Source organism: Oncorhynchus mykiss, chromosome 32 (assembly GCF_013265735.2).
Source record: "Oncorhynchus mykiss isolate Arlee chromosome 32, USDA_OmykA_1.1, whole genome shotgun sequence".
In the NCBI taxonomy this organism is placed as follows: Eukaryota; Metazoa; Chordata; class Actinopteri; order Salmoniformes; family Salmonidae; genus Oncorhynchus; species Oncorhynchus mykiss.
In genome coordinates this window covers 233,491-251,085 of record NC_050572.1, presented here as the reverse complement: position 1 = coordinate 251,085, position 17,595 = coordinate 233,491, and the positions used below count along the sequence as shown (strand labels likewise).

At 43.4% G+C, this 17,595-nt stretch overlaps 1 protein-coding gene across 1 annotated transcript; it reads right to left on the bottom strand.

Annotated features, from left to right (window-relative positions):
* Nucleotides 1-11,517: 11,517 nt before the first annotated feature.
* On the bottom strand, nucleotides 11,518-17,410 carry rpl30 (ribosomal protein L30). The gene is made up of 5 exons (XM_021559733.2): nucleotides 17,306-17,410; nucleotides 17,143-17,191; nucleotides 14,673-14,818; nucleotides 12,109-12,239; nucleotides 11,518-11,614 (listed from the first exon to the last, which is right to left on the bottom strand). Exons 2-5 carry the CDS (start codon nucleotides 17,161-17,163, stop codon nucleotides 11,562-11,564), a joined length of 351 nt encoding a protein of 116 aa, XP_021415408.1. The 5' UTR covers nucleotides 17,164-17,191; nucleotides 17,306-17,410; the 3' UTR covers nucleotides 11,518-11,561.
* Between the last annotated feature and the right edge of the window lie 185 nt (nucleotides 17,411-17,595).

Sequence of the window (17,595 nt, the reverse complement as noted above, 5' to 3'; positions counted from 1 at the left end):
TTTACTGTAAAATAGCATTGTATCTGGTCAAACACAATTTTTTCCAAAAGCTTACTAAGGGTTGGTAACAGGCTCACTACTCTACTAAAACACATTCAGGCTCACTGCCCTACTAAAACACATTCTGACTCACTGCCCTACTAAAACGCATTCTGACTCACTACTCTACTAAAACACATTCTGACTCACTACTCTACTAAAACACATTCTGACTCACTACTCTACTAAAACACATTCTGACTCACTACCCTACTTAAACACATTCTGACTCACTACCCTACTAAAACACATTCTGACTCACTACCCTACTAAAACACATTCAGACTCACTGCCCTACTAAAACACATTCTGACTCACTACCCTACTAAAACACATTCTGACTCACTACCCTACTAAAACACATTCTGACTCACTACCCTACTAAAACACATTCTGACTCACTACCCTACTAAAACACATTCTGACTCACTGCCCTACTAAAACATTCTGACTCACTACCCTACTAAAACACATTCTGACTCACTACCCTACTAAAACACATTCTGACTCATTACCCTACTAAAACACATTCTGACTCACTGCCCTACTAAAACATATTCAGACTCACTACTCTACTAAAACACATTCTGACTCACTACTCTACTAAAACACATTCTGACTCACTACCCTACTAAAACACATTCTGACTCATTACCCTACTAAAACACATTCTGACTCATTACCCTACTAAAACACATTCAGACTCACTACCCTACTAAAACACATTCTGACTCACTACCCTACTAAAACACATTCTGACTCACTACCCTACTAAAACACATTCTGACTCACTGCCCTACTAAAACACATTCTGTCTCACAGCCCTACTAAAACACATTCTGACTCACTGCCCTACTAAAACACATTCTGACTCACTGCCCTACTAAAACACATTCTGACTCACTGCCCTACTAAAACACATTCAGACTCACTACCCTACTAAAACACATTCTGACTCACTGCCCTACTAAAACACATTGACTGTCTGCAAGCTCAAACTCTGGACCATAGCGGCTAGTTGACACTAGTTGACACTCTGGTTCACTAGCAGTTAGCTACAGTGATTATTGATCATGGCTGGCCTACCCAGTCCTCCCTGGTTCACTAGCAGTTAGCTACAGTGATTATTGATCATGGCTGGCCTACCCAGTCCACTCTGACCTATACTTAAGTCAATAAGTCGAGTCCACTCTACCGAGAGTTAACCATCCATACTATTCACTAGAAGTGCCCATCCGTTAGATGGATTTGAGAATGTCAACTGAATTTCAAAGCCTTTGTGTTTTTCTGGATGTTCTCTGGTAACAGTCTATTGGTTTATTTCTTCCATGGTTGTGGAGTGGTGTTAATGGGAGGATGAAGACTGAACTCAACACATTACCCTCCTCTGTACTGGAACTGAACACTACAGGGGATTAACACTGATCACTGAGGACATGAAAACTGATGTCAGGGACTGTAGAATGGATGCTCTCTCTCGCCCTCCATCTCTCCATTCCTCCAGAGCCCATCTCCCATCCTCCCCCCTCCCTCTCTCCACTCCTCCAGAGCCCATCTCCCATCCTGCCCCCTCTCCACTCCTCCAGAGCCCATCTCCCATCCTGCCCCCTCCCTCTCTCCACTCCCCCAGAGCCCATCTCCCATCCTCCCCTTCCCTCTCTCCACTCCTCCAGGGCCCATCCTCCCCCTCCCTCTCTCCACTCCTCCAGAGCCCATCTCCCATCCTCCCCCTCCCTCTCTCCACTCCTCCAGGGCCCATCCTCCCCCTCCCTCTCTCCACTCCTCCAGAGCCCATCTCCCATCCTCCCCTCCCTCTCTCCACTCCTCCAGAGCCCATCCTCCCCCTCCCTCTCTCCACTCCTCCAGGGCCCATCCTCCCCCTCCCTCTCTCCACTCCTCCAGGGCCCATCCTCCCCCTCCCTCTCTCCACTCCTCCAGGGCCCATCCTCCCCCTCCCTCTCTCCACTCCTCCAGGGCCCATCCTCCCCCTCCCTCTCTCCACTCCTCCAGGGCCCATCCTCCCCCCTCCCTCTCTCCACTCCTCCAGGGCCCATCCTCCCCCCTCCCTCTCTCCACTCCTCCAGGGCCCATCCTCCCCCTGAGCTGCAGTGGGAACGCCACTCTCCTCCTGTCGATGATGATGGTCTTGATTCAGTAAGAACCAATCAATTCTTCTATTTCTTTAGGAAATTAGTTTCTTCATTTAGAGTTAATGTAGCCACTGTATGCTAGGTTTTCTGCCTTCACTGGGTGGATTAGATATGTAACATGGTACTTTGTCTCTGCTCTGTTTCCAGACGGTATTACAGCAGCGGACCCCAGCTCAGAGTGGAACGCCCCAGCAGAGCTGTGGGGGAACTGAGGGACCCCCGGTGTTAGAGGCCCCCGGCCCAAGACCCTGCACCCAACCACCCCCAGGGGACCGGGGGTCAGACGACGACAAAGAGAAGGATGACTCTGCTGGGGGGGTTGCCAAGAAGAAGGTGGTACAGGCCAGGTAACAGACATGTGAGGAAGGTGGGGGTGGTACAGGCCAGGTAACAGGCCAGGTAACAGACATGTGGGGGTGGTACAGGCCAGGTAACAGACATGTGAGGAAGGTGGGGGTGGTACAGGCCAGGTAACAGACATGTGGTGGTACAGGCCAGGTAACAGACATGCGAGGAAGGTGGGGGTTGGTACAGTCCAGGTAACAGACATGTGAGGAAGGTGGTGGTACAGGCCAGGTAACAGGCCAGGTAACAGACATGTGAGGAAGGTGGGGGTGGTACAGGCCAGGTAACAGACATGTGAGGAAGGTGGGGGTTGGTACAGGCCAGGTAACAGACATGTGAGGAAGGTGGTGGTACAGGCCAGGTAACAGGCCAGGTAACAGACATGTGAGGAAGGTGGGGGTGGTACAGGCCAGGTAAAAGACATGTGAGGAAGGTGGGGGTGGTACAGGCCAGGTAAAAGACATGTGAGGAAGGTGGGGGTGGTACAGGCCAGGTAAAAGACATGTGAGGAAGGTGGGGGTGGTACAGGCCAGGTAAAAGACATGTGGGGGTGGTACAGGCCAGGTAACAGATATGTGGTGGTACAGGCCAGGTAACAGACATGTGAGGAAGGTGGGTCTTATTTGGTGGGTCTAAGATGGAGTGTCTGAGTACATGGAGGGTCTAATATGGAGGGTCTGAGTATATGGAGGGTCTAATATGGAGGGTCTGAGTATATTGAGGGTCTAATATGGAGGGTCTGAGTATATTGAGGGTCTGAGTATATGGGGGGTATAATATGGAGGGTCTGAGTATATTGAGGGTCTGTGTATATGGAGGGTCTGAGTATATGGAGGGTCGAGTATATTGAAGGTCTAATATTGAATGTCTGAGTACATGGAAGGTCTAATATGGAGTGCCTGACTATATAGAGGGTCTAATATGGAGGGTCTGAGTATATGTCAGGTCTGAGTGTGTGGAGGGTCTAATATGGAGGGTCTGAGTTAATTGAGGGTTTGGGTATATGGAGGGCCTGAGTATATTGAGGTTCTAAGATGGAGGGTCTGAGTATATTGAGGGTCTAATATGGAGGGTCGGAGTATATGTAGCGTCTGAGTATATGTAGGATCTAGTATGGAGGGTCTGAGTATATAGATGGTCTAATATGGAGGATCTAATATGGAGGGTCTAATTTGGAGGGTCTCAGTATATGGAGGGTCTAATATGGAGGGTCTGATTATATAGAGGGTCTAATATGGAGGGTCTGAGTATATGGAGGGTCTAATATGGAGGGTCTGCGTATATCGAGGGTCTAATATGGAGAGTATGAGTATATTGAGGGCCTAATATGGAATGTCTGAGTGTATGGAGAGTCTAATATGGAGGGTCTGAGTATATGGAGGGTCTAATATGGAGGTTCTGAGTATATGGAGGGTCTAATATGGAGGGTGAGTTTTTTGAGGGTCTGAGCATATGGAGGGTCTGAGTATATTGATGGTCTGATATGGAATGTCTGAGTATATGGAGGGTCTAATATGGAGGGTCTGAGTATATTGAGGGTCTAATATGGAGGGCCTGAGTACATGGAGGGTTTAATAGGGATGGTCTGAGTATATTGAGGGTCTGAGTATATTGAGGGTCTAGTATGGAGGGTCTGAGTATATGGAGGGCCTGATTATATGGAGGGTCTAATATGGAGGGTCTAATATGGATGGTCTAATGTGGAGGTTCTGAATATATGTCAGGTCTGAGTATATGGTGGGACTGATATGGAGGGTCTAATATGGAGGGTCTTAGTATATTTAGGGTCTAATATGAACAGTTTTAGTATATTGATGGTCTGATATGGAATGTCTGAGTATATGGAGGGTCTAATTTGGAAGGTCTGAGTATATTGAGGGTCTAATATGGAGGGTCGAATATAGAGTTATAATATGGAGGGTCTAATATGGATGGTCTAATGTGGGGGGTGTGAGTATATGTCAGGTCTGAGTATATGGTGGGACTGATATGGAGGGTCTAAAATAGAGGGTCTGAGTATATGGAGTTATAATATGGAGGGTCTAATATGGAGGATCTGAGTATATGTCACGTCTGAGTATATGGTGGGTCTAATATGGAGGGTCTGAGTATATGGAGGGTCTAATATGGAGGGTCTGAGTATATTGAGGGTCTAATATGGAAGGCATGAGTACATGGAGGGTTTAATAGGGATGGTCTGAGTATATTGAGGGTCTGAGTATATTGAGGGTCTAGTATGGAGGGTCTGAGTATATGGAGGGCCTGAGTATATTGAGGGTCTAATATGGAGGGTCTAATATGGATGGTCTAATGTGGAGGGTCTGAATATATGTCAGGTCTGAGTATATGGTGGGACTGATATGGAGGGTCTAAAATTGAGGGTCTGAGTATATGGAGTTATAATATGGAGGATCTGAGTATATGTCAGGTCTGAGTATATGGTGGGTCTAATACGGAGGGTCTGGGTATATGGAGGGTCTAATATGGAGGGTCTTAGTATATTGAGGGTCTAATATGTCAGGTCTGAGTATATGGTGGGTCTAATACGGAGGGTCTGGGTATATGGTGGGTCTAATATGGAGGGTCTGAGTATATGGAGGGTCTTAGTATATTTAGGGTCTAATATGGACAGCCTTAGTATATTGATGGTCTGATATGGAATGTCTGAGTATATGGAGGGTCTAATATGGAGGGTCTGAGTATATAGAAGGTCTAATATGGAAGGAGGTCCTGAGTTTATGGAGGGTCTTAGTCTTTATGGAGGGTCTTAGTATATGGAGGGTCTTAGTATATGGAGGGTCTGAGTATATGGAGGGTCTAGTATGGAGGGTCTAATATGGAGGGTCTGAGTATATTGATGGTCTAATATGGAATGTCTGAGTATATGTCACGTCTGAGTATATGGAGGGTCTAATATGGAGGGTCTGAGTATATTGATGGTCTAATATGGAGGGCCTGATTACATGGAGGGTTTAATAGGGATGGTCTGAGTATATTGAGGGTCTGAGATGGAGGGTCTGAGTATATTGAGGGTCTAATATGGAGGGTCTAAGTATTTATAGGGTCTGAGTACATGGAGGGTCTAATATGGAGGGTATGAGTATTTTGAGGGTCTAGTATCGTGCGTCTGAGTATATGGAGGGTCTGATATGTAGGGTCTGAGTATATGGAGGGTCTAATATGGAGGGTCTGAGTATATGGAGGGTCTGATATGTAGGGTCTGAGTATATGGAGGGTCTAATATGGAGGGTCTGAGTATATGGAGGGTCTGATTATATAGAAGGTCTAATATGGAGGTTCTGAGTTTATGGAGGGTCTGAGTATATGAAGGGTCTGAGTATATAGAAGGTCTAATATGGAGGTTCTGAGCTTATGGAGGGTCTGAGTTTATGGAGGGTCTAATTTGGAAGGTCTGAGTATATTGAGGGTGTAATATGGAGGGTCTAAAATGGAGTGTCGAATATAGAGTTATAATATGGAGGGTCTAATATGGATGGTCTAATGTGGAGGGTCTGAGTATATGTCCGGTCTGAGTATATGGTGGGACTGATATGGAGGGTCTAAATGGAGGGTCTGAGTATATGGAGTTATAATATGGAGAGTCTAATATGGAGGATCTGATTATATGTCACGTCTGAGTATATGGTGGGTCTAATATGGAGGGTCTGAGTATATGGAGGGTCTAATATGGAGGGTCTGAGTATATTGAGGGTCCAATATGGAGGGTCCAATATGGAGGGTCTAATATGGAGGGTCTAAGTAATATATAGGGTCTGAGTACATGGAGGGTCTAATATGGAGGGTCTAATATGGAGGGGTCTGAGTATATAGGTCTAATTTGGAGGGTCTAATATGGAGGGTCTGAGTATATGGAGGGTCTAATATGGAGGGTCTGAATATATTGAGGATCTAATATGGAGAACCTGGGTATATGGAGGGTCTAATATGGAGGGTCTCAGTTTATTGAGCGTCTGAGTATATGGAGGGTCTGAGTATATGGAGGGTCTAGAATGGAGGGTCTAGAATGGAGGTTCTGAGCTTATGGAGGGTCTGAGTTTATGGAGGGTCTAATTTGGAGGGTCTGAGTATATGGAGGGTCTGAGTATATTGAGGGTCTAAATGGAGGATCTGAGTATATGGAGTTATAATATGGAGGTTCTAATATGGAGGGTCTGAGTATATGGAGGGTCTCATTTGGAAGGTCTGAGTATATGGAGGGTCTAATATGGAGGGTCTAAAATGGAGGGTTGAATATAGAGTTATAATATGGAGGGTCTAATATGGATGGTCTAATGTGGAGGGTCTGATTAAATGTCAGGTCTGGGTGTATGGTGAGACTGATATGGAGGGTCTAAAATGGAGGGTCTGAGTATATGTCACATCTGAGTATATGGTGGGTCTAATATGGAGGGTCTGAGTATATGGAGGGTCTGAGTATATGTCACATCTGAGTATATGGTGGGTCTAATATGGAGGGTCTGAGTATATGGAGGGTCTAATATGGAGGGTCTGAGTATATTGATGGTCTGATATGGAATGTCTGAGTATATGAAGGGTCTAATATGGAGGGTCTGAGTATATGGAGGGTCTAATATGGAGGGTCTTAGTATATTTAGGGTCTAATATGGACAATTTTAGTATATTGATGCTGATATGGAATGTCTGAGTATATGGAGGGTCTAATATGGAGGGTCTAATATGGAGGTTCTGAGTTTATGGAGGGTCTGAGTATATGGAGGGTCTAATTTGGAGGGTCTGAGTATATTGTCGGTCTAAAATGGAGGGTCTGAGTATATGGAGGGTCTAATATGGAGGGTCTAATATTGAGGTTCTGAGTTCATGGAGGGTCTAATTTGGAGGGTCTGAGTATATTGTGGGTCTAAAATGGAGGGTCTGAGTATATGGAGTTGTAATATGGAGTGTCTAATATGGATGGTCTAATGTGGAGGGTCTAATATGGAGGGTCTGAGTATATGTCAGGTCTGAGTATATAGTGGGTCTAATATGGAGGGTCTGAGTATATTAAGGGTCTAATATGGAGGGTCTTAGTATATTTTTGGTCTAATATGGACAGTCTGAGTATATTGATGGTCTAATATGGAATGTCTGAGTTTATGGAGGGTCTAATATGGAGGGTCTGACTATGTGAAGGGTCTAATATGGAGGGTATAATTTGGAGGGTCTGAGTATATAGAGGGTATGATATGGAGGGTCTGAGTATATAGAGGGTCTAATATGGAGGGTCTGAGTATATAGAGGGTCTAATATGGAGGGTCTAAGTATGTGGAGGGTCTAATATGGAGGGTCTGAGTATATGGAGGGTCTCAGTATATTGAGTGTCTAAAATGGAGGGTATGAGTATATTGATGGTCTAATATGGAATGTCTGAGTGTATGGAGAGTCTAATATGGAGGGTCTAATATCGAGGTTCTGAGTTTATGGAGGGTCTAATTTGGAGGGTCTGAGTATATTGTGGGTCTAAAATGGAGGGTCTGAGTATATGGAGTTGTAATATGGAGTGTCTAATATGGATGGTCTAATGTGGAGGGTCTAATATGGAGGGTCTGAGTATATGTCAGGTCTGAGTATATAGTGGGTCTAATATGGAGGGTCTGAGTATATGAAGGGTCTAATATGGAGGGTCTTAGTATATTTTGGTCTAGTATGGACAGTCTGAGTATATTGATGGTCTAATATGGAATGTCTGAGTTTATGGAGGGTCTAATATGGAGGGTCTGACTATGTGAAGGGTCTAATATGGAGAGTATAATTTGGAGGGTCTGAGTATATGGAGGGTATGATATGGAGGGTCTGATTATATAGAGGGTCTAATATGGATGGTCTGAGTATATAGAGGGTCTAATATGGAGGGTCTGAGTATATAGAGGGTCTAATATGGAGGGTCTAAGTATGTGAAGGGTCTAATATGGAGGGTCTCAGTATATTGAGGGTCTAATATGGAGGGTATGAGTATATTGAGGGCCTAATATGGATGGTCAGTATATTGATGGTCTAATATGGAATGTCTGAGTGTATGGATAGTCTAATATGGAGGGTCTGAGTATATGGAGGGTCTAAGATGGAGGGTCTGAGTATATTGATGGTCTGATATGGAATGTCTGAGTATATGGAGGGTCTAATATGGAGGGTCTGAGTATATGGAGGGTCTAATATGGAGGGTATGAGTATATGGTGGGTCTAATACGGAGGGTCTGGGTATATGGAGGGTCTAATATGGAGGGTCTTAGTATATTTAGGGTCCAATATGGACAGTTTTAGTATATTGATGGTCTGATATGGAATGTCTGAGTATATGGAGGGTCTAATATGGAGGGTCTGAGTGTATTGAGGGTCTAATATGTCAGGCCTGAGTATATGTCAGGTCTGAATATATGGTGGGTCTAATATGGAGGGTCTGAGTATATGGAGTGTCTAATATGGATTGTCTTAGTATATTTAGGGTCTAATATGGACAGTCGTAGTATATTGATGGTCTGATATGGAATGTCTGAGTATATGGAGGGTCTAATATGGAGGGTCTGAGTATATGGTGGGTCTAATATAGAGGGTTTTAGTATATTTAGGGTCTAATATGGACAGTCGTAGTATATTGATGGTCTGATATGGAATGTCTGAGTATATGGATGGTCTAATGTGGAGGGTCTGAGTATATGGAGGGTATGATATGGAGGGTCTGAGTTTATTGCGTGTCTGAGTATATGGAGGGTCTAATATGGAGGGTCTGAGTATATTGAGGGTCTGAGTATATGGGTTTAATATGCAGGATCTGATTATATAGAGGGTACAGTAGAGTATCAGGACAATACTGCTGTAGTTAGAGACGTAGAATTACTGCTAGACATTCCACCCCATACACGTGTGAATTATGACCACTGCTTTTGCAAAACAAGAACGGCTAATGAAAGATGTAGACACATTATTTATTAGAATCTAGGATCTGGGTGTCTGTGGTTACCTGTGTGTTAGTGATGCACCGTGCCTGTGGTTACCTGTGTGTTAGTGATGCACCGTGCCTGTGGTTACCTGTGTGTTAGTGATGCACCGTGTCTGTGGTTACCTGTGTGTTAGTGATGCACCGTGTCTGTGGTTACCTGTGTGTTAGCGATGCACCGTGTCTGTGGTTACCTGTGTGTTAGTGATGCACCGTGTCTGTGGTTACCTGTGTGTTAGCGATGCACCGTGTCTGTGGTTACCTGTGTGTTAGTGATGCACCGTGTCTGTGGTTACGTGTGTGTTAGTCCCCCTCACCGTTTCTATGGTTACCTGTGTGTTAGTGATGCACCGTGTCTGTGGTTACCTGTGTGTTAGCGATGCACCGTGTCTGTGGTTACCTGTGTGTTAGCGATGCACCGTGTCTCTGGTTACCTGTGTTAGTCCCCCTCACCGTTCCTATGGTTACCTGTGTTAGTGATGCACCGTGTCTGTGGTTACGTGTGTGTTAGTCCCCCTCACCGTTTCTATGGTTACCTGTGTGTTACTGATGCACCGTGTCTGTGGTTACCTGTGTGTTAGTTCCGCTCACTGTTTCTATGGTTACCTGTGTGTTACTGATGCACCGTGTCTGTGGTTACCTGTGTGTTAGCGATGCACCGTGTCTCTGGTTACCTGTGTTAGTCCCCCTCACCGTTCCTATGGTTACCTGTGTGTTAGCGATGCACCGTGTCTGTGGTTACCTGTGTGTTAGTCCCCCTCACCGTTTCTATGGTTACCTGTGTGTTAGTGATGCACCGTGTCTGTGGTTACCTGTGTGTTAGTCCCCCTCACTGTTTCTATGGTTACCTGTGTGTTACTGATGCACCGTGTCTGTGGTTACCTGTGTGTTAGTCCCCCTCACTGTTTCTATGGTTACCTTTGTGTTAGCGATGCACCGTGTCTGTGGTCACCTGTGTTAGGTAACCATAGAAACAGTGAGGCGGACTAACACACAGGTAACCACAGACACAGTGCATCGCTAACACAGGTAACCATAGAAACGGAGAGGCGGACTGTATGTTAGTCTCCCTGGTTTTTAATGTGATATTAAAACTAAGGAACTGGTGAGAGAAACGTTTTAGATTAATATTGTATGGCTGTGGGATGTGACGCAGGTCTTCTACATTATAACCTGCATCCCATGGCACCCTATTCCTTATATAGTGCACTACTTTAAGACCGTGTCACGAGTCTATCCTTGTGGCATTGCATGTTAGGAGACCCATGATCCGCTCGTGTGTTGAGATCTTAATAGCATATAAAAAAAAAAAAATCACAAGTGTAACAGTTGTTAAAGTACTATGTGAATTTCACCAGGTTCATATATCAATCAATATGTTGTGTTGATTTGTTATGCATGCCTGCATCCTGGGAGAAGGGGAGTGTGTACTTACGTTTTGCCCGGCGTGCTCAAATCATTTTGATGCACTGAGAGAGGTAGGCACGCTTTTTCTGTCTTCAGAAAAGTTTGATTCTTTTAAGTACAATGTTTTGTTCATGAATAATGATGTATATTTAGAGGTTACTCATAAGTGGATGGTATTGTTAAGATGCACTTGTAATTGTACTTTTTAGGATGATTTCAACATGTGGTTAATAGCTAGCTAAGGTATTAGCAGGCTATTGTATGTGTGAACGATGGCTAGCTCCTCGAATGATCCCAGTCCCTCCTATTGTGCATCTGTTGTAGAAAGAGGCGACGATTCTCAGAACAGATGTGGCTCTACAAATGTTTTATTTCCTTTTGGATGCAGAGAGTCAGTTCTGGTTGATTAAAACTACCTGATCTCCAAAGTGCACGTTTATAGTCTATCAACCCCACACAACGCAGAGTTACAGCGGTGCAGTATAGCACCGGCTACACAAGCACATCTCATTTGAATCTACAAGCCTCACGTATAGATTAGAGAAATGACACGACCTACAACATAGAATAGAAGTAGCTAAATGTTTATCATGTGCACACTAAGAGAAAGACAGACCAAAGAAAAACCATAGAAAACAGTTTATTTTTTAACATTGAGTGTGAAATGTCTACTTCTCCCCCTGCGGCTGGTCTGGCATACTCCTGATGATGTCAGAATCACCTGGTAATAGAAACACACTATTTAGCATACAAGATATACTTAAAAACCAACCAAGCTTTAGTTTGACAGTGTAAAAGTCACTTCATTAACTTCAGAGGAACTAAGTCATTGACACCAATGAAGCAACTGGCTAAAGCCCAGTCAGTTCAGGTAAATGGTTAATTAGGTGTTTATCTAGTGACGTGCTGGGCACATCATCATAGAGCCACCAGGCAAATGTGTGAGCATCGGTGAAACTTAAAAATATCTACACCTACAAATTCACAAAATGATTAACTGAAACATGTAATTTAGTAGTAGAGCGGTTTGTTTATTCTTCATTCATACATTTTTATAATTCTCTGCAAAGATGTTCATGTCATCTTTGAAAACAATGCTAAATGAATGAAAGAATAAACAGTATCAAATTGCTCACTGCTAAAGGATTGTCTGCAGACCATCCATCAACAGAATGGGCGTGGTAAACAGGACATGCAGTCTGATTGGACACTCACCGGGGTCGATGATAGCCAGTGTGCACACCCTGAAGTACTTTCCACAGGCCGTGCCCAGCTCGATGTTGTTCCCACTGTAGTGATGGACGCCAGTCTTGGCCAACATGGCATAGTACTCCACTTCAGACTTCCTGAGGAAGGACAAATACCTTTTAGCCAAGTATGACCGCAGGAAATGCAGGCAGCAAAATTCTGAACAAACAATACAAGTTTATATACGTTACCATTCAATGAAACATTATCCCTTCTGCGTGTATGGGGGAAAGCAACACGAGGACAAGCTACACTGCAATGAAACATTATCCCTTCAGTCTAATGCTGTAGTTGTCTAGGTTGTTTTCTCAAGGTGTCCGATTGCTGAACGACCAACTGCAGGTGCAGCAAGTAAAGTCAGCCCTCATTTGAATGTTCCTCCTGTTCTTACACACCTGCAAGCAGACCAATACAGGTGTGCCTTTGTAGGAGGAGTACATAAAACAAAACAAAAATTAACCTACCCATAAGAACGCACAAGCAACGCCTAGGAACTATTCCTAGGATTACACCAGGGTTGGATAGGTTACTTTCTAAATTACGCCGTTACTTTTTAAATTAATAATATAAATTAACTCAGTGATGTAATCTGATTACTTTCAGTTACCATCATAGTGGTCTCTGATTGGTGGTAATCTAGTGTGTGTCATAGTGGTCTGTGATTGGTGGTCATCTGGTGTGTCATTATAGTGGTCTGTGATTGGTGGTCATCTGGTGTGTCATCATGGTGGTCTCTGATTGGTGGTATTCATTAGGTGTGTCATAGTGGTCTCTGATTGGTGGTCATCATTTGGCGTGTCATCAGTGACATGGAAAAAGTGAAGGGGTCTGAATACTTTATGAATGCACAATTTAACAAAAATATCCTACTGGGCAGACGCCAATTCCACATTGGTTCAACTTAACTTGATGGAAACAACGCCGGCTTTCTGAATTTAAAAGTAATCCAAGAGGTTATATACACTGAACAAAAATAAGCGCAACATGCAACAATTTTTACAATTTTACTGAATTACAATTCAAAAGGAAAATCAGTCAAGCGAAATAAATGTATTAGACCTTCAGCTATGGATTTCACACGACTGGGAAAACAGATACGCATCTGTTGGTCACAGGTGACGAGCTGAAAACCAGAATCTGGTGTGACCTCGTACACGTCGATCCAAACGTCAATGGGTGACATGTCTGGTGAGTATGCAGGCCATGGAAGAACTGACATTTTCAGCTTCCAGGAATCGTGTACAGACCCTTGTGACATGGTGCCGTGCATTATCAAGCTTGAAACAAGGCGATGGTGGCGACAACGGGCCTCAGGATTTCGTCATTTATCTCTGTGCATTCAAATTGCCATCGATAAAATGCAATTCTGTTCGGTGTCCATAGCTTATGCCGGCCCATACCATAACCCCACCATGGGACACTGTTCACAACATTGACATCAGCAAACCGCTCGCCCACAACGCCATACACGTGGTCTACGGAGGCCTGTTGGATGTACTGCCAAATTCTCTAAAACATTGGAGGTGGCCTATGGTAGAGAAAGGAACATTCAATTCTCTGGCAACAGCTCTGGTGGACATTCCAGCAATCAGCATTCCAATTGCAAGCTACCTCAACTTGAGACATCTGTGGCATTGAGTGCACATTTGAGTGGCCTTTTATTGTCCCCAGCACAAGGCACACCTTTGTAATGATCATGCAGTTTAATCAGCTTCCTGGTATGCCACACCTGTCAGGTGGATAGATTATCTTGGCAAAGGAGAAATGCTCACTAACAGTGACGTAGACAAATTTGTACACAACATTTTTAGAGAAATAATATTTTTGTGGATATGGAACATTTCTGGGATCTTTTATTTCATCTCATGAAACCAAAACTGTACATGTTGCTGGTAACATATGGGATTACAGTTAGTTTTTTGTAATCAGATTACAGGAATCCCATTAAGGAAGAAGTCCACCATGCCTAGTCCAATAAAGGACTGAAGGAGCCTAACATTACTCCTTACTCCCTAACCCTAACCTTACCTGTTCTGTTTAAAGGGACAATTGGCTCTGGAAGCCAAAACAGCCAAATACTCCATCCAAACGTGAATCAATTCTCAACAGCGATACGGTTATAGAAACATGAATCCCCCTACTTTCATATCAAATCGAAACACACACTTAATGTAAACTGTTTTAACTTGCTTTAACAGTTGCAGCCGACAGGATGTTTCAGTGACCCAGGTGTTTTCGGAGACGCAGACAGCAAATTAGCACAGGTATTGCAATGGAAAGTGTTAACTCTAGGAACCAAATGTAGAGAGACATACATGAATGTCCAATAATAACTTGATTTCATTGCAGAACATTTTCTGTTTGGAGTAAACGTTTTCCATTGCAAAACGTTTTGCAACAGAATTCAACTAATGAATAAACCCAAGGCTAGCAAGGTATAAACTTTAGCTCACCATGTTAGGTGTGAAAGGGGCATTAATGATAATGTCCTTAACTTTAGCTAATACTAAATAAATGTAGGCCGTAGTTACCTGAGGGCAGGTGTGTTGTTGGCCAGGATGACCAGCTTTGCTTTTCCCTGGCGGATCATCTTCTGGGACTGCTTGTATCCCAGAACATATTTACCGCTCTTCATCACCAGCTGGAGACGGGAGTTGATGGACTCCAGGGACTTTTTCTGCCATCAAAGTAACAATTATGTTTTGTGAGAAACATTGATGAACTATGAACGTAGCTCATATGCATTGAGCCAAACATGATATATGGTATTCTAATTGGGATACATAAGATTTGAGTACATATAACTAGGGCTGGCACAATTACCATACCACCATGTAACCGACGGTTATAGATGAAGACCGTCATTGTAATGCAATAACTATCGTAACCATTTAAAAAATATAAATTTGTTTTTCTTCAAATTAACTGTTGAGTCTGTGGTAACACGGACGGTTGCTGAAACTAGCAAACAAGTCTCCGGGTTGCCTAGACAATGCTCCCCACAATGCAGCAGCACAGAGAAATAGAGTAAATAGAACAGGCTTGGAACCTCTATTTACCAGGTTCCAAGCCTGTTCTATTCATTCTATTTACCAGTCATATTACCAAGGTTACAGGTTCTATTCATTCTATTTACCAGGGTTAGAGGTTCCAAGCCTGTTCTATTCATTCTATTTACCAGGGTTAGAGGTTCTATTCATTCTATTTACCAGTCATATTACCAGGGTTAGAGGTTCTATTCATTCTATTTACCAGTCATATTACCAGGGTTAGAGGTTCTATTCATTCTATTTACCAGTCATATTACCAGGGTTACAGGTTCTATTCATTCTATTTACCAGTCATATTACCAGGGTTAGAGGTTCTTTTCATTCTATTTACCAGTCATATTACCAGGGTTAGAGGTTCTATTCATTCTATTTACCAGTCATATATGACCAGGGTTATAGGTTCCAAGCCTGTTCTATTCACCAGTCATATTACCAGGGTTACAGTGGCCAATGACTGGTAACCTCATGTGTACACTCGCAATGGCCGCCTGGTATTGTGATGCAATCATTTAAATGGTAATGTAGAAAGTTCATTCAAATTATGATAACTGATGTGGCTCATGCAACGGAATGTATTTTTTTTGTAATAGTTGAGTTGAATAAAATCACAGCACATAGATGGGTACACTTCCTGCGTGCCCCTACGGGTCCACTCGCAATGGCCACCAGTTCACCCATTATATCATCAGTGTTAACATGAACAATATCGACTTGTCTGTAAAAACGCGTAACCTGCACCGGTACGCAGATGATACTGTTGTTCCATTGCTACCGCGGTTGACCAAGCTCAACATGAACTACGGTCTGCCTTCTTTTGTATTACAGGAAAATCGCTGACCTTAAATTAGTATTGACTGCAGGTAAAACTAACTAGATGGGGTCTCTAGAGTGCATACAACCGATGATTTAAGCTGATGGTGTTCATATTGCTCATGTGCCGGTTTACAAATATCTGGGCATCGGGAAAGATGAAAGGCTAGCAGTCCTTTAAAAAGCATATTGACGAGTTAAGAAGCCGAGAATAAATATGGGATTCTATAGAAATAGGTGCTGCCTCTAGTTAAATAGTAGAAGGCAGATTATGAAGGTCGACATGACCATCGGTCCTAGACTATGGCGACATGTATATGAACGCAGCTGTCACTTCATTAAAGCCGTTAGATGCTGTTTAACATAGCACACTGCACATTGTTATGGGGGACAATTTTAGTATTCATCACAGCATTCACTACCAGAAAGTTAATACATTACTGTGTCTCCATTTATAAAGTCATTTTACATAAAGTCCCACTGTATCTAACATCTTTACTAAACTTGAGACGTTGAGTCACCACAGCCGGTCTTAGACAACCGCCAACTCCGGAAATTCCTTTCGTCTCTACGGACTAAACTAATTGGCCTGAATTTCTTGCACCTTATTTGTGTAACAATCTTCTAAAATGTTCTTACATTTTGATGTTTTGTTGCTTCTAGGGTAATTCAGAAAGTCGATTGAGGACCTTATTACCGATGGTGGGGGTGGGGGGTTAGTGGCCAATTACTGCCATCCTAAAGTCCATGACAGTCACAACACTATCTAGTTAATTGATCAGATATAATAGTTCAGATGACAGTGCTGTTAGGGTTTCTTCATTAGCCAACCATACGGTCAAAATGCCCCTAGTACAACCATTCAACTTGCTGTCTGGCTAACGCTATATTAGCCTGTTAGCTGGCAAGCCGGTGATGGTTAATATAACATCTGGATTCTGTCACTTGTTAACAACTAAAGCTAGACATCTTCAGGAACTACAACGTTGTATGTTTGGCCAAGTTCCAAACAGATATGTATGGGCGACATTGACAGTTTCTAAAAACGTGTAAACACATGTGTTGCACTAAGCCCAGACAGCGCCATGATTCCTCCTGAAGTACATGAGACCACACATGCGTTCACTACAGCTCGACTCACCGTCTTCTTGGCGGCCACCATAGCTGCGATTTACTCCGTTATGGCCAACCTGAAACAAAAAATGTGAGATTGGACAATTTCACGTTAGTAATCAACCGGGTGATGTCCACCAACATTGCCTAAATATATAAATGTTAAAGATGAAACAAAGAGGTGAACTTACAAGTATGTTGCTCCAATATGGCCTCGGAAAGAAAGGAAGTCCCAGCGTGCTTTGCGGCAGGTTGGCGTGGTCCTGCGCTGATTCGCTGATCTCAGCGGATTGGTCAGTTAAAGCAGGGTGCTCCACTTGAGGTGATTTCTATATCAGATCATTCTTCAGCCCGACGACCTTATCACGAGAAAGCAAAGGCCAAAACACTACAGCTTTCATAATGGCAAGTGTGATTTTTACCAACCAGAGGACAAACACAAAACGGACCTACATTTAGAGGCTGTTTTTAATGCATTGAA

What these genes read in the sequence shown, in the direction of transcription:
- rpl30 (XM_021559733.2), bottom strand. Translation starts at nt 17,163, where the DNA reads ATGGTGGCCGCCAAGAAGACG. An exon ending in TGGTGGCCGCCAAGAAGACG is followed by an intron (nt 14,819 to 17,142) that starts GTGAGTCGAGCT and finishes CTTTGATGGCAG; the next exon opens with AAAAAGTCCCTGGAGTCCAT. An exon ending in AACAACACACCTGCCCTCAG is followed by an intron (nt 12,240 to 14,672) that starts GTAACTACGGCC and finishes GTCCTTCCTCAG; the next exon opens with GAAGTCTGAAGTGGAGTACT.